The sequence below is a fragment of the Linepithema humile genome, chromosome 1 (genome assembly GCF_040581485.1).
Source record: "Linepithema humile isolate Giens D197 chromosome 1, Lhum_UNIL_v1.0, whole genome shotgun sequence".
NCBI classification, from domain to species: domain Eukaryota; kingdom Metazoa; phylum Arthropoda; class Insecta; order Hymenoptera; family Formicidae; genus Linepithema; species Linepithema humile.
Window position 1 is genome coordinate 36,585,963 of NC_090128.1, and position 16,639 is coordinate 36,602,601.

Genomic DNA, 16,639 nt, shown 5'->3' on the forward strand with positions numbered 1-16,639 from the left:
TAACCTCGGAAAAAATTGTGGAACAATACAATATGATTTTAAGAAAGTGCTTCCTACATGTTCATTTCTCAAGTTTACATTGCAGAATGCATCCTTATTGTAGCATGAGATAAAAGATGCTTAGAAAAAATTTTATCTTTGGATATCCGATCAAGTTAAATCTATGGCAGTTTATCAAGTTGACAGAAATAGCATGTAGAACAAAATAACAAAGAGTTTTGGGTGACTACAGACAACAGCAGATTTGTTCTCTCGCATTGAACCATTTGCAATAAAACTTATACGCATGTAGGAAGCAAAACAAAGTAGATAATTTTATGTGTGCAAACTTGAAGAAAAATGTAGTTAAAACGAACAGATCTCAGTGCGTCATCTAGATTGAAAAAAAAGTAGCGGTCAAAGATGAGCTATTTCAAGGTCACTTTTTTTGCTGGAAAATTAACGAGAAAAAAATATTGTTGCGAAAGAGTTAATCCGTGTTTCTGACACTTGAAAAACACACGCGACCTTGACTATAAGGCACTGTTGCACAGTGTTGCAAGTACGTCGGGTAAGTGCAATGTCGACGGCGTAGGCGACGGCGACGATGTCGACGGAGAGACAGTGCGACAAGAGTGCCTACTTTCCTAAGACGTTGTTCAACAGTGTAAATTAATCCGAGAGCGGTGAGAGAGCTGGATGCTTACCAGATAGAGAACTTCTCTGCAAGATCACGCCGGAGTTGACATCGAATACGTATACTTGTGCGCTACCAGTAGTGATGAGTAGAACGTTTAAATTGGCGTGATAGATTATGTTCTTGCATTCGGTATCCACGTTCAAGCAACCGTCTTCCTTCAGTAGCCACGGGTCATCATCAGCCATTTTTGCTTTATACGTATCACGCTTCAAAAAATTTCTCTAACGCTCGAACATCACAGGAAACATGGCGCATTCGTCAACGCCATCTTTGAATGGAACGTCAGCAGATCGCTCTGAATGTGGCCGACAATCGTCGGCCATGTTCAAGTCGATTTGTAATGATCGATCTATTGCAACCATTCTCGAGTTATTGAATTGAATCGTAATCGAGGTTTTATCTCGAATTCAACAGTGTTTTGAATCAAATTACGAAATTTTCTGCGAAGATCTTATGAAGAATCTTGTAGAATCTTTCTTATTTCTATTAGTTCTCGAAAATTTTCAGATGATGAAGCAATTCGAATAATTTGAATCTCGAGATCGAATAGTTTGGACATTTTGAGCTGAAGGTAAAGAATTGTCAAAACTAATTTCAGGTCCAAAAATTTGGAAATTGTAATTGAAAAATAAAATTTGTAAAATGTGTAAAAATATATACCAATTTATTAGTTCACTACTTTGTTATAAAATTATTATGTATAAATGTTTATACCTCTTGATATTTTATTCGACATTAAAAATTGAACTTTAATTATATTGAAATTTAACTATTACCATTGTTATCACTATTATTTAATATCATTATTACCATTACAATGTTTTTCACTTAATTGATTTATTAATAAAATATATTTTAACGAAACTTATTAAAACTATTAAATACGATTTCTTTAAATTTAAGTTTAATCAATAGGTTAATTTCTACATTGACTATATGCTCGACAGATAATTATTTATTATATTATTTGTTATTTCGTAAAATAAAAATTTTGAAAAAATTAAAAAAAAACCATGAAATTTATTCCAAAAATCGGATTTAACATTTTTATTCCTTAAAATATATTAAATCTAATGTGGGATTAAAGGAATGTTGTGTTTTAAATAAACATACGAGAAGCATGTGAACATGAAAGATACTATTTATTTATAATTTATAAGAATGAACAAGTAAATTTACGTAGGAAGGACACTTTGAGTAAAACACATTTACTAATAGTGTTCAAACGTAAAAAGGAGAATAAATAAAAACAAGAAAAGAATAGGAAAAAAGAACAAATAGTCAGCTTTGCCGATTCTAGACTTTGCTCTAACAATATCACGCTCGCAACACTTGAAAACGATCTATCAGAATTATTAAATGTCTCGCAAAGCGAAAGCACGTGAGTACGCGTCTCTTGCTACTAACATTCATACGTGTACACACATATGTATATATTATATATATATATATACCAGCAAGAAAAAAAATATATAACTCCAAAGGGACGCGCGTTAAACATGCCTTTTTTTTCTCTTACTTTTCTCCTACAATATAATCTAACGCGACGGGCGTTTAATAAACTAGTAAAGTACAAACAGGAGTTCCATATGAGAGAATACATTAAGCTCAGGTTTATATACTTATAACTACGCTCTTATGAAAACGTGGTTTTTGTATGCTGAACCTCGCGTCACACAACTCGTGCTAGTCACTCTGACCTTTTAATTCGAAGACTGTTATCAGAGTTATACAAAGGTGTATTATATGTAAATGTATATTTAGTCGCAGATAATCTGCAAAAAGATTCGTGTCATCGTGTAAATTTATGTCACTAGTACGGGATAGAGAGAAATAGGACATCTCGTGACTATTTTCATGTGTGTATCGCGATCGTGCGCATAGAATGGTCCACGTTTTTCGTGCTACACTTAAACCGAAGACGATATGCATCGCGTGTGTCGCATATAGTTTTCGGCGTATAAAATCAAGACGGTCGTTTGAGCAAGAATCTAAAACATCGTTTCCTCGTTTCAACTAGCGAACTAACAATAAGCCTACGCGATTGATATAAATGTTTACGCATGTATCATGCTGCTTCGATATCGTTCACGGAAGATCAATGCGATGTTATGATAGAAAGTCACTTCGAAACTTAATAATTTTCTTTTCAATTTTTAATAAATAAACCTTTGCGTCTCGCATAAAAAATAATATATAATTTTCATATATTATATATTATTTTTTTTATCGATTTATAATATATCATTATTCATCATATTGATGTAACATATACTTTGACGTTGTAAGCACATGGTTAATTATTTCTTTTACGACTATTTGCTTATGAATATTAAGTAAAGAAGTGATGGAGAGAGAAAGAGAGCGAGAGAGAGAAAGAGAGAAAAAGAGAGAAAGACATCACGATTTATCTGATAATTTGTTCCGAATTTTCTCGAAGCAGCACCAGCATCACATTACACGGTCGGAGAATGGATCTATTCTGGCTCTAATCGAAACGTCGATCAGAGTTATAGCCTATAGCTCAATATAATTTGTCCGCATCGAGACAAATACGATAGGTACAATATATTATTGACAATCATTACGGCAGATCCTACTATCAAATACATATGTATATGTATAATTAGGTACGCTTTGTGCAAGTAATCGTTGTGTGACAAAATGGTAGGACAGTGACTTTCACACGTTTCGAAAGACAGATGCGCCATTTGAAAATGATGCCGTTTTCCCCTTTACAACGAGAGTAAACGGAGAGGATTCGATCGGAGAGATATATATATGTAAAGTATATAAAGGTCTTCTACCACAGCCCATTTAACGATATATATAATATATATATATATAATTCACGTATTATTATTATTATTAATTATTATTATTACGCTTCTCGCATCGTACAATTAATACGAGAGAGATTTGTAGTATTAATAGTGTATACCGAAACGCAATAAAATCAAATCAAATATTAGTTTTTCTATTTCGCCTTCCTCGCGTCCTACGCGTTTATCCCGAGATTTTCACATTTATTTCCACGTTTCGTTTGGTAAATGCCCGCTATTGAGATGAAATAGCGAACGTCGGCGATATACGAAACAGCTAAGTATCGTATATATCGTGCGTATATCGATATTTCGTTATAAAATACCGAAAGTACTCTATGGGACAAGGAGGAAGCGTTATCCAATTCACGTCTAAACGTTCTTTATTTTTAATTTTGCATTTTTTTTCCTTTGGTTTCTTTCCCTTTTTTTGTTTTTTTTTTAACGTTGCTTAGAGAAGGATTGTCATTTGTTTCAATAATAACACGCGGTAGATTTATCAATTACAAATCACAGCCTAGAAGCATTGAAGTTTCACAGAAAAACCTCGAGAATTCGCGCTTAATATTCGGCCGATTGTATTAAAACGTTACACTTTACGTAACATTAATAGAAGCGATTGGCGCGAAGAACGGCTCGCTGTCTTGTGATGTGTTTTCTCTTATAGGAGCGGTTACATATTTTTTTCTGCATTATTTCAGAATGATTCGCGCTATCAACGCCAATTACATATCGCAAAGAGCACAGGATGCGCAATGTGCACGTAGAAACTTTTAAAAGTAATCATCACGAAGGAGAACGTGTGTTTCCGGTTTTCCTCACGATATGTCAAAGTATTGATAAAAACTGTCGCCCGAATGATTAAAAAAAATTAATCACAGACGAATCACACGAAGAACAAGGAGAAGAATGAGAGTAATCCCAACAACTATGGCAATGACAACGACAACAACGATAACGATAACGATAACGACGACGACGACGACACGAAAATGCTATACGCAGTCAATACGATTGACGTTGACACATTTAATACATGGAAACTGACATAACGAAATAACAAAGAGACGCGGAAATCAACAGCGAGTTTCAAATGTCGGCAAAGATCAAGAGATCGGCTAACTCCTAATCATCGTCATTCGCACAATTTGATTTTGGATCAATTTCCACAGCTTTGCTTTCTCTTTTTGTTCCTTCCTTCTGTTTCACGTTTCGTTATAATCGCGGGAGTACAACCGTTTAATCATCTGCTGTATGTGGATGTGTAAAAATCTTACAGTTAAATATAAAAATAACGCACGTGGCAACACTCACGCTTGCACAATCTATCGGTATCGATGTTTAATAGGCGCCCTTTGTAAATGAGAGAACAGCAGATTTTGCACGAAGAAGTCGAGACTCTTTTTTTTTTTTATACATCTAATCGCTGTCACTACGTACGAACGCGAGGAAACGAAATGAGAGTGATATATGCAAGATGATCCGACATTTTCCAAGCTTGGAGATTGAAGAGTCGTTTCGAAGGAATAATCCGTGTTTCTTGCATCTCTTGTGGATTTTTCATGGTGTGTGTCACAATCGCGATACGCGCGCGCACACAATTCGCGTGTGTGCGAGACCGAATCCCGTTTCCACCCTAGGTATATTAAATATTATTGTAGCGTAATCGTTGTACAGTATTTATTTATTTTTTTTTTTTAATGGTCCGCAAACCGAGCACCTCCGCTCGATCTCGTCGACGTGATAATAGGCCGATCCCCGTTTTATATGCTTACTCCTTTTTTTCTCTCTCTTTATTTACCCTGAATGCACATGACGCCTCGAAGAGCGGTGTGACGCGATTGTCTTGAAATTTGATTCACGAGCGGAAAAAAAGTTCGATGTCGCCTTTACTCGCGTCGCGTTTCTCCGAGACGCGCGCCGTAAGAAAATCAGATCACGCCAACAAGTTTAATCTCACTAAAAGTGGCTAAAAAGTGGCGAACACGCGATCTTTCGCTTAGTCTCTTCACGCTTAGTCTTCGTATTCGACTTACTTCGATTGTAATAAAGCAAGACTATAAAGCCAAAATGCAAAATTGTTCAGTCAATTCGTTGATTCAAAGTCATTTGCAAGTTGGAAAGAGTTTTAATACTATTTAGCATTATTAGGAACAAATCGACAGGTTTTACTCTTAAAATCTACCGGACGCGACTTGTGAATTACATTCTTGGTTCACGAATTACTTTCTTAAGTACCGAAGAGCTTATTTCCAAGAGTCCTAAATACAAATTTTAAACAAATGGAGGAGATTATGCGTTACAAAGTTTCTCATGATTGTGGAAAAATGACATATAATCGTCATTTTTCTAATTACTTAGTCGGCAACGTTCTGTATAAACGTCAAAAATTAATATATTTACAATAAGAGCAAATAAATTTTGAGTGAATGATCAATCGATTGAGATTTTTTCCGCTGTTAATTTTTAAATATGATTTTATAACATCTTAGCTGTAGCACATTTTTGCTTTGTCATTAATTTCATAGTCTTCTTGTACATGTTGCAGTTAAAAAAGTCGGTTAAAAATAGTGGTGGCTAAATTTGCAAAAAGAATATTTGATATCACCCAAAAGTACATAGAAGAAATTATAAAATAAGAAATAAGTTGTTTAACATTATCATTACTTCAAACAATCATATGCTAAATAATTTGAAAATTTGCACCTTTTGGTGTCGAATCAAGTTGAAAGTATTCGAGTGTGTTTAGCGTAAGAAAATGTGAAATCAATTTTCTGCCACTTTTCGGATTTAAGAGAATTCGTAAAAATAAGCTCTCCAACTCTGTTAAGTTCTATTCGCTTCGCTGCAAAGTTATCCCCGTCAGAATCATTCAACAATCAACAGCTGATATACAAAACGGTCAAAACACTGCCGATTATACCTTACGACGACGTCCACGTGATCCGCGGTCGCAGACGCTCCCGTCAACGAGTTTAATCGAGGATTTTCAGTGAGCCTAACACACTATATCATTTATATCAGTAGGGTCATCGCGGAATACGAGCGCGAGTTCTAATGCGTAAACGGCTTACGAGTTGCGTGTATGTATGTGTATGTGTGTGCGTCTCTAAGACAAATGGCTAACGATATTTAACGCAAATTTTGCGTTCTCATTTCTCTTCGCACAGAGAGTAGATGTTTGTCTATCATTTATCTAATACAGTACGTCATGTAAAATAAGCAGCGATGTATTACTAGTAGACTAACCGGCAAGACAGCACCATTTCTTATAGACGGTCGAGCGAGATAATTAAACGCTTTTCCATTTCGCATCATCACATAGAAATTACGCTGGTTTGCTTAATTATCGACCCTGGTCAATTTATGCGAAACATCTCTAAAATCGCGCGATTTCAATGAATTCAAATCTCCGCCACGGGGCCACGTAGGCTCGACGTAAAAGAGAGAAAAAGAATCTTACGTCTCGTTGCTGCTCGCTCGTTTGCGAGCAAGCGTAAGAATTATTATATATATGGCGCACGATGTCGGAGTTTAAATTCAACGAAATCAGCTTCAATCCTCGACACTTACACTATACAACGATATATATATATATATAAACAAGAAACGACGAACAACGCGGCGGGAAGAATTGTTCGTGGCAGGGACGTGCATACGTGCGCCGTCAAATTTTCGCAATTAAGTGTCTAACATCGTTAGGCGATCAGGAAGCTTTAATGACCTGAGCTTATTCGCGCTATATTTGTAATTATCTAGGGCCGTAACACGCCTAATGAACAATCTATCTGAACTACGCTTTTTGTCTTCACCCACTCTCTTTACTCAATCGCTGTCCGAAGAGAGATAACAATGTTCAAATTTGCAGATATGCAACTTTAAGAATTTCCCTCTTCGGGCAGATTGCAAAGAGAGATATAGAGAGATATAGAGAGATAGAATGTATGTACGTAGGAGACAGAGACAGGAAGAAGAGGAAGAAAGGGAGAGAGAGAGAGGGGGGAGAGATAGAGGAGAGGAGAGAGAAAGAGAGAGAGAGAGAGAGAGAGAGAGAGAGAGAGAGAGAGAGAGAGAGAGAGAGAGAGAGAGAGAGAGAGAGAGAGAGAGAGACTCATGTATTGTTCCCTAACGCTTTGCCTAAGAAGCTCTCGATAAAATTTTATCTATATTTCCCTTTAGTGATCGCAGTCGTACGCGACACACAGGCTAGTGGATTTTTTCCCTTTCGTGTAGAAAGCGTGGGAACGAGATTCACGAACACGCATATATATATATATATATATATATAAATCTATAATATCAACACGCGTGTATATATATGTTTGTGTCGCATACATGTAGTACATCTCGTTTTTATCGTATTATCTTTTAATGATAGATTTCGGCCAATTTAAAATCCATTTTTTTTTTAAAGTTAAACGATACAATGTATAAAACGTATTCTAATCTAAAAGAACTAGAGAAGTTAAAAAAGATTAAAAATAGAAAAATAATAAGAAAAGACTAATAAATCCTGCATTATTGCAAGATTTTTTGAACGATACTGTTCTCTCGCTGTGCGCGTGTGTAGGACGAAAATCCATATACAATGTATTAAATATCTATATCGTACAATACTTATTCTTCATAAAAAATTGTCTTTTTCAGTAAAATATACTTCATAAGCAGCAATGCGTCATGTGAAATGTTATAATAATATAATAAATGTTCAGCAAAATGTTTAAACTGCTGACAATTGCAACGCTAAACGCTGAAATCGTATTCTTCAGTTCATTTCGTAGAATTTTACTTCAAAACTTACAAATGTTGAAAATTAGAAAAAAATAAATATTCTTTTGATACTTTTGCAAAGAAAAAAATCGTTTCCAAATTGACTGAAGAATCTATCATTAAGAGATAATACGATTGAAATAGGACACCTTGTATTTTGATAATATTACACTTCGGCTTTCGTTTCGTAGTTAACTTCGTTTCGCATTGTTGTTCGCGATATTATTTGCTAATTTGTCTTCTACGCTGAATACATATAAATTGCAATATACGCAAAGTCAGTACACGATGCTTTACAGAAACTCAACACAGCACATTAAAATACATTATTTTAAGAATAAAAGCTTCTCTGAGCCTTTACACACTGATCTCCACTATCTGATCTTTGATCAAATTACTAAATACAAGATAGAATGCTGATGTTATGTTGATACAAAAAGATTTGTTATAGTACCGGAAACTGCATATTAAGCAAACAAATAGTGAATTTATATTAAATAATCTGAAATCTCTATAATATAATAAATTCGTAATTTTTATAGTACGAATTCTTAGTTTTTGTTTTACCTCGCCGATATATAAAGTAGCTCAGGCGAATAGTAACATTACTTAGCTATTAGGAAGAACGAAAGAATACGATGCAGACAATATAAGTCGAGAAGGATCTCGATACTACGAACGACTAGTCGAACACTATCTTAATACACAAAATTCTTTTACATTCTTTAGGAACAATGAAACAAGTGTAAAACATTAAATAACCACATAAATCTACTATAAATTTTACACAATGCCTACATAAAAACTGAACTGAACCGACTAATTTAATAAAAGAAAAAAAAAAGGATAACAAACTCATTAAAACTTCAAATATTAGTCAACATATGCCTCGCGCGATTCTCAATATATATAAATACTGATAGCCTCTCTACAAAAGCTTCTACCACTTTAAGAATGTTCTAACAAGTGGTCGCGTCAAATCAATAACAGTGAATTTACGTACAACTTACGAACACAAGTTACGAATAACGAATTATATATATTGCAAATAGTAATCACGCGACGAATCTCTTTGAGCGAGACGGACATTCAAGAAAAATAACTAGAAAAATCATTAAAAACCGACTATGTATCTGACAGCTTTGGACACAGTACTGAACGCAATTTAACATCACCATCGATTAAACATTAATTGCAAGCTATTTAGAAATACTTTCACGATATTTAATGACGGACACGCAAGTCTCTTACGATGAAACACGAATTTCGATATCACGTATTCGGAATTCGTTATCACGCGTGCATCGAGAAGTGCATCATCGAAAGCTTCGTTTTATGTACGCGAATGCGTGCATACATACATAAATTCGCAATAATACATACAATAATATCGCATGCAGTTTAAATGAAATTGTCAAACACATATGCTATATCTTAATGCTCTTAACGATACAGCATCACGATGAATTTTTATGTTCGGATAGTTTACATTCTTTCCAAAAAAAGAGAGACACGAGGAAAAACTGAATGATCATACGTACGAATTGTGCATCAAATATAAAAAGAAAAAGTAAATCTCTGTAAAATTTATGCGACAAGCATATATAATTAGAGAGTTTATTTCTCTAAAACGTTTTAAATTCTCGACAGAGATGGATGTAAGACGTTTTAGAAAATTCAACTCTTTCATCTGCGCGACAAGATAGTCGCGAAAAAAAGTCGAAGCACCTAAAAAGCTAATTCATCTGAATTATTTTCTCGTGTAATCGGATCTACGTAGTAGAGAAATCGTCCTTACTGATTAACATCTGTTACATACGGATCGGCGTTATTCGCGATTTTATCGCGATATGTTTGTTTGCTTGCTACGATGTGTTCGTAGCGTACTGCATCTGTGCACGTCGTACAATACAGAAATAACAATAAGTGATTCGTAAAGCGGAGAAACAGCAACGACATAAATTAACATTATGTGTACGTATAATAATATAATATATTATACATATACATATATTTATGCACGTACTATGCGGAGTTTGTTAAATGCCTTAATGCATGAGTGTGGCTCTTGATGTCGTTGTGCGTATACTTATAAACGTAATGTAGATGATTATTTTTACGTATGTGCGTGTCGTATATGTATCTTCTTCTTTGCATTCGTGGAGTAAGAATACATATTATCCGAAACGATATATTGATAATGAAAGTGTGACATTAGTACTATACAAACATTTCAAAATATATATATACATATATCTATATGTATATGTATATACATATATGTATAATATAAGCTCGTGTTGCATGCGATTGAATTGACATCGCACTTACACGTCGCGAAATATTCAAATTCTGGAACATCTACTACCACGTTACGGGTCACACATTCAAGGAAGGCCACATTGAGCTAATCTAACGAGTTACTGTCGAACATCTTGAATGTCCTCGTTCAAGGTATTCGACGTATTCTCTGTCTATCTTTCTCATTTTAACTTAGGATACGCATATAAACAAATAATTGCACGTAGAACGATACTTCTAAAGGATGTAGTACATCTGAGCAATTTCGTCCTTGTTGCGAGTTACGAATCGTACAACGATCTCAAAGCTAGCGGCACTGGTTCAAAGACGATCGATACTGCCACTCGGTTTATTTCCGTTCTGTGCCGAAGAAGGAGTGATATTTTTTGACACGCAGCAGAGATAAACCGACGAAGAACGGACAGTTTAGCGAGTCTCTCGTATCTAAATCGGTGCCCTCGAAAAGCTAAGTCGGTTACACTGTCGTAAGCATTAAAATACGTATGGTAGAAAACTATCAAGTTATTAATAACCTGTAAAAAGTCGCACACGCATTTCCAAATATCAGTTTCACGCTTTTCTTCATTTTTTTTTTGTGTTATTTTTATGTATCGCGAGCGAAAATTTCGGTTTTTAATGGGCGGCATTTCGTTTCAACAGTAAAATAAATAGTAAATCCCCAGCAGAAGCCTTTCAAAAACGTAATACTGTGCACGTAAGTAAAAAGCTGCTGGACTCGATTCAATACTTTAGGATGGGCGATACCAAGCGATAGTCAGCGCAAATTTGCTAGGTATTGCTTGTATAATCGTTGCTTGCGTCCTTCGTTTGACTCTCGCTGTGGACCTTTGCTTCCAAAACTGGGTCCTTGGAAGTTTCGATGACTTTCTTTTCTATATCCAAATTATAAAGCAGCGTGGCTTGGAGCGCGTTATACATACCGGTCCGAGCGTATCTTGATGCCTTCGTCAATTCGTTGACACTTCCAGCCAGAGTCAGGATATCTACACACACGCATACACGTTACAACCGCAAAAAATAATACCGATGTCAAATATTAAACATACAAATGAATAATATTAGATTGCCGTAAAGTCCAATTCATTTGTGATAATAAAAACGATTTTTCTGTTTTTGATATGGAATTTTTTTCAATCGTATATTGAGTTAGTTTCGCTTTTCAAAAAAAAAAAAAAAAAAAAAAAAAAAAAAAAAAAAAAAATCAGAGATCAGAGTATTTTCTAAAGAAATTTAAACTTTTTTCTAAACTTTGATTTTTATTGTTTGAAGCGATAAAAATAATGTAAACTTACCAGTGAATAATTTACTTTTGCAAATCAGTCTCATCAACATGTGTATTAACTTCACGTAAGATCACGTATTATAAAGATATATTTATATAAGAACTCTACATATGTGTAAATTTACACTTACCGTTGTCGTCATATGCTAAAATACAATGTGGGTTCTCTTTCTGACGTTTGATAGCATTCGCGATTTCTTGCTTACGACACTCTTGAACATACTTGATAGCTTCCAGCCAATATTCCATGGCTTTGTGTACGCGTTGATTCATCGTAGTCCCGCGTAAGCGTTCCATCTATTTCACAAAGTCAAATGTTATATATGTGCATAATGTGAAATATATATGTATAAAGTGTATATAAGTGTATATAATGTGAAATATATAAGTCCAAATTGACGTACAACTAAAGATAGTTCTTTACTCAAAAATAAATGAAAAGTAGAAATATTCTTAGAAAATTATTTTGTATTTGATCAAATAAAACGATAAATAATGAAAATGGCGATAAGAGCCGTTGCAGGATGTTCGTGCTAAATTTTTAATTTTTCTTAAAGAAATTAGTAAATTAGTCTACAAGAGACAGTTAAATTGTACACCAATCTCAATTCGAGATACTTAAAGTGTACGAAAATTTTAAAATACATTGTTCTCATACATCGAGAAACTTTAATGTACGTATAGAAATTATTGTAAAGAAAGGAAGAGAGAAAAAATATCAGGGCGCGAGTGGCTTTTGATCAAATAATTTCAAAAATGAAAAAAGAATACATTTTCGTATTGTTCAATTTGAATAAACTTGCATTATCTTTTATTATAGATTTAAAATCCATTACATATAAAAATTAAACTCGTTTTAATAGGCATTATATTTCATTGCAACATAAAAGCACACGAGATTTTATTAGAGAAAAATAAAGATGTACTTAATATTCAATATATTGTATATATTAAATTGTGTAATAAATAATTTATTTATTACGCAATTTGATTAACACGTAAATTAAATATTAGTTTGTCGAAATTGTAATCAAGTTGCAAAGTTTTTGCGTGTATCGCTATTTTTTAAGCGTGCTCCGTAAAAATAATAACATTATCTATAAAAAAAATCTGAAATTATTTATATTCTACACAACCCAATATCTTTCAGCAACATAGACTATTATAAAATTTTTCTTTTTAAAGAGTATTTTGTTAATTATATTAACATATATTTTGATATTTTGTTTATTTTCACTATTTAGATATACTTACCGTTATATATATATCATACAAAATCGTTAAAAGTTATTTAAACTTGTAGAAAAGATAAAAGATATTACAATTAATTTTCCAATTTTTAACATCAATTTTCTAGAAAACACAGCCTCAAACAAAAAAGTATTTATTTAATTTGTTTTTAGATAAAATATCAATCATTTCTATATAATATGAAAAAAAATCAGATAAATAAATTTGAAATGACCACTGCATAATCTATGATGCAAAAAAATGAAAAAAATTTGCATAATTATTGTTCACTCACCTTTGCTATCAATGTAATGACACGAGCGTGCTCTCTCAAATAATCAATTATCAAGCGATCCACTCTTGATGGATTTCCCTGAAGACGCGGAATGGGTATATTATTCGCGCTGGTCACGCGTTTTCCCGGGAAATGCGCGGCCAATCCAGCTTCGCACTTCTTTCGCTCTTTTTCCAACTGCTTAAACTGCTCGTACGTTTGCTCCAGATTGAAATGCAATATACTCGAGGGGCCTGTCTTTCTAGCTGCGCCACTGCCGTTTCTAAAACTCAAATTGCCTCCGTAAAGAGCGGAAAATAATCGTGGCACAGGGTGAACCGGAACAGGAACAGGAACTGGCATCACCGACGGGTACGCTCCCGATCTCACAGTATTAATTCCCGAATTGAAGATGATATCGGGAGGCGCGGCCAACCCAGCGGGAATGCTCTGTATTTTGGACAAATGGTGCCGCTGCTTCATAATGTGATTGTAGGCGTCCTTGTCGAGTGTAGATCCCGCAATACGATCAGTCATATTGCTTCCTGAGGGGTAGCCTATCTCTTTAGCCAAATCAAATCCATCCAATTTGTACGCATTAAATTTAGACGGCTTCATGTCATTGTGATAAAACGTGGGATTCTGTTGTAATATTTTCAAAGTGTCGCCACTGCTGGCAGTGTACTGTTGATAACTGTGACAGCCGTATTTGGCGATAGGCTGGTACAAGTTACGCGAACTCAGATTCTTCGGAAATCCTATCGGCGAATATGTCTTGGTTTCGATAGACTTCGATTTTGGACTAATCATTTTCAACAAGCTATTATCGATTCTACAGTCACTAGGGAGACAAACGTTCTCGTTCGTGTCTAAATTACTCGCCGATGATGCGACGAAATTATTTGTACCGGGGGGATAATAATCGATTAAGTTTTTGTAATCTTGGTCCACAGCTTGATCCAATTTGTAGCTACGTGCCTGCGGCTGCAAGAACTGCATCTGTTCGTTTGGTATGCTGATACTCGTCATATTTAATCTGGCGGTATCGTGAACGTCCTTAAAGTCGCTAATGCCGTTACGTTGTATACCGCTTCCAAAACAAGTGTGCAAAGTTGTGTCGGCAGGCGAGAAATGCTGCAACGGCGAGTTTGACAAGAAACCAGAATCGGCGCTTAGATCAGTCATCGCTGAGTTGGGCCTGTAGCTTGGACCCTGACCGCTATTGCTGGTAACACCGTACATATCATGCATGTTTACTACAGCATTACTGTAAGAATTCGACAATACACCTTGTCTTATACTGTTGTGATATTCCAGCTCGTTAATCGGGACAGAGTTTGGTGAATCCAGGGCCAAGGTTAATGCAGTCACATTAAAATTGAGATCTGGTTTAACACAATTTGAGACTCTCGAATAATTTCCAGTCAATTCGGTTCGGCATCCCATTGAGGAAGCTAACAAAGGTTCCGTCCAGTTACTGGATTGTTTAGTGTAACTCGCTCCACTAGTGGTTGTCAGCAAATCATTGCACAATGGCATATTATTTCCACTTGTGTACATATTTCCAGCGTTTGAGTGTACAACATGCGTTCGAGGATCTGACAGATACACATTTGATGATATTTCATTGCTGCACGCATTATTCTGTTCTACAGACCGTCCTGCGCACATGCCAAAATTCAGTGTTTTCAAGTCATTACAAAGATTATTCATACGATGGTATTCACCCTTGGTATTGTTGTAGACATTATTTGTTAACTTGCTGCATGGGTAACGAATTCCTAAATGATTCATGTCACTCAGATAGGTATCCAAGGTATCTCCAGCCTGGTTAGAGCAAGAATTAGGAAATTCTGCTTGATAATATGTATTTCCACTGTTGTAACTATTACGACAAGTATCACTGATAATAGAATCTTCATCGAGAATCTTTGATACCAAGTCATTGACCATTGGATTATTTAGATCTTGACTGTCTTCGTCTTCGACATTCATCTAAACGAAGAAACGAGTCTTAAGCACTCTGCAGAATCATTTGTTGCCTAAATTACAATGTATGAATGTGAAAAACTTGATACAACATGCATAAAATTTCTACGTTACTTACATTTCTTTTTGTGCTGCAACCTGTTAAGTCATAGCTCCAATGATTGTACTCCATACCATGCATGTCCCTAGAGTAAATCTTCTGTGGCACTTCCAACATATTGACACTACGTTCGTTCTCGTTGCTCTACAGAAGAAAATAAGTCGATATAAAAATTTCAACTAAATATTAATATTTCGAAAAAATAAACGAACAATTTAATCACGAAACCAGAATTCTGCGAGAAAATTTTGCGATACTTTGAATTTATTATTCATGACAATTGCGTTGGCAAAATAATGAAAGGGAGCAACGGAGAATCCATCGATTGTTTTCGGGACGACAATAAGGAAGATTTGTCGCATTCAAATATTACGCGACATGAAGCAGTGCGACGTGCAACGACTGATAAAAGATTTGACTGAGATTTTAGTAACGAATGAAACGGAACGCGATGTCGGAGCTGTACGTCGTCACGATTTCGCCGCTTCGCCGACGGGCAAATCCAATGATACGCGGCAATATATTCGCTCGGAACGAGTGTGAACAAACGCGGAACGTGGGGGTTAATATTGTCACCATTTGCACTCTCACGAACGTACGCGAGATGACTTCTCCCGGGCGTTTTCCTGTTTTTTTTTCTCATTCGGTGGCAACTTCAAACAAACGCGGATCGCACCCTTCTTCCTTCCCTTTCGAGCATACGATACAATGGGTCCGTTCTCTTTAGCTGCACTTTCTCGCAATTTTCCTTTCTCTTCCTTTTCCTCCCAACGCCCGAATGTATATACTTGTGCCATTTTGAGTGCAAAAAGTGTTATGCGGTGCAGCTAAATAGAACAAACCTTTGATATAATCCATCAAAACGCCAGCGAAAGAAAACTTCGATCTTTCGATAGAGACACAAGAGAAAGAAAGATAGAAAGAGAGAGAGAGAGAGAGACAGAGAACATCTTCTCACCTTGCCAGTGGCGAAAGCATTGTTATCGATAACCGCGGCCAAATTATGCACTTCGGACAGAGCCATTCGTTAAAAAAAATCCTTCAACACTACCATCGCTACTCGCCATCACTCTTTCGCTCTCTCGTGCGGTAACCAGCTGCGCGACCAGTCTCGACCAGACCCGATTGTATTTTCAACCAGTCCCGACAAGGCACCACCGTCGACTGTCGC

General features: G+C 35.5%; 2 protein-coding genes across 8 annotated transcripts in view; both read right to left on the minus strand.

Moving 5' to 3' along the window:
• The window catches only part of Bruce (BIR repeat containing ubiquitin-conjugating enzyme), a 36,712-nt gene extending 35,400 nt beyond the window's left edge, over positions 1 to 1,312 (minus strand). For 2 of the 3 annotated variants that reach the window (XM_067356335.1, XM_067356328.1), the window contains exon 1: positions 687 to 1,311. In XM_067356335.1, coding sequence (XP_067212436.1) covers positions 687 to 864 — 178 coding nt within the window. In that variant the 5' untranslated portion in view covers positions 865 to 1,311. Of the gene's footprint in view, positions 1 to 686 lie in introns of all 3 variants that reach the window. The other variant, XM_067356329.1, reaches the window with a different exon arrangement.
• A 490-nt stretch (positions 1,313 to 1,802) lies between these two features.
• On the minus strand, positions 1,803 to 16,585 carry LOC105676717 (uncharacterized). Of its 5 annotated transcripts, none has more exons than XM_012374832.2 (5): positions 16,427 to 16,585; positions 15,487 to 15,612; positions 13,401 to 15,374; positions 12,007 to 12,172; positions 1,803 to 11,576 (listed from the first exon to the last, which is right to left on the minus strand). In XM_012374832.2, exons 1-5 carry the CDS (start codon positions 16,490 to 16,492, stop codon positions 11,362 to 11,364), a joined length of 2,547 nt encoding a protein of 848 aa, XP_012230255.1. In that variant the 5' UTR covers positions 16,493 to 16,585; the 3' UTR covers positions 1,803 to 11,361. The 5 variants fall into 5 exon arrangements, with proteins under 5 accessions (XP_012230255.1, XP_012230248.1, XP_012230262.1 ...); XM_012374825.2 differs by having other exon boundaries at positions 16,068 to 16,585; XM_012374839.2 differs by lacking the exon at positions 16,427 to 16,585 and adding an exon at positions 16,045 to 16,158.
• Positions 16,586 to 16,639: the final 54 nt, after the last annotated feature.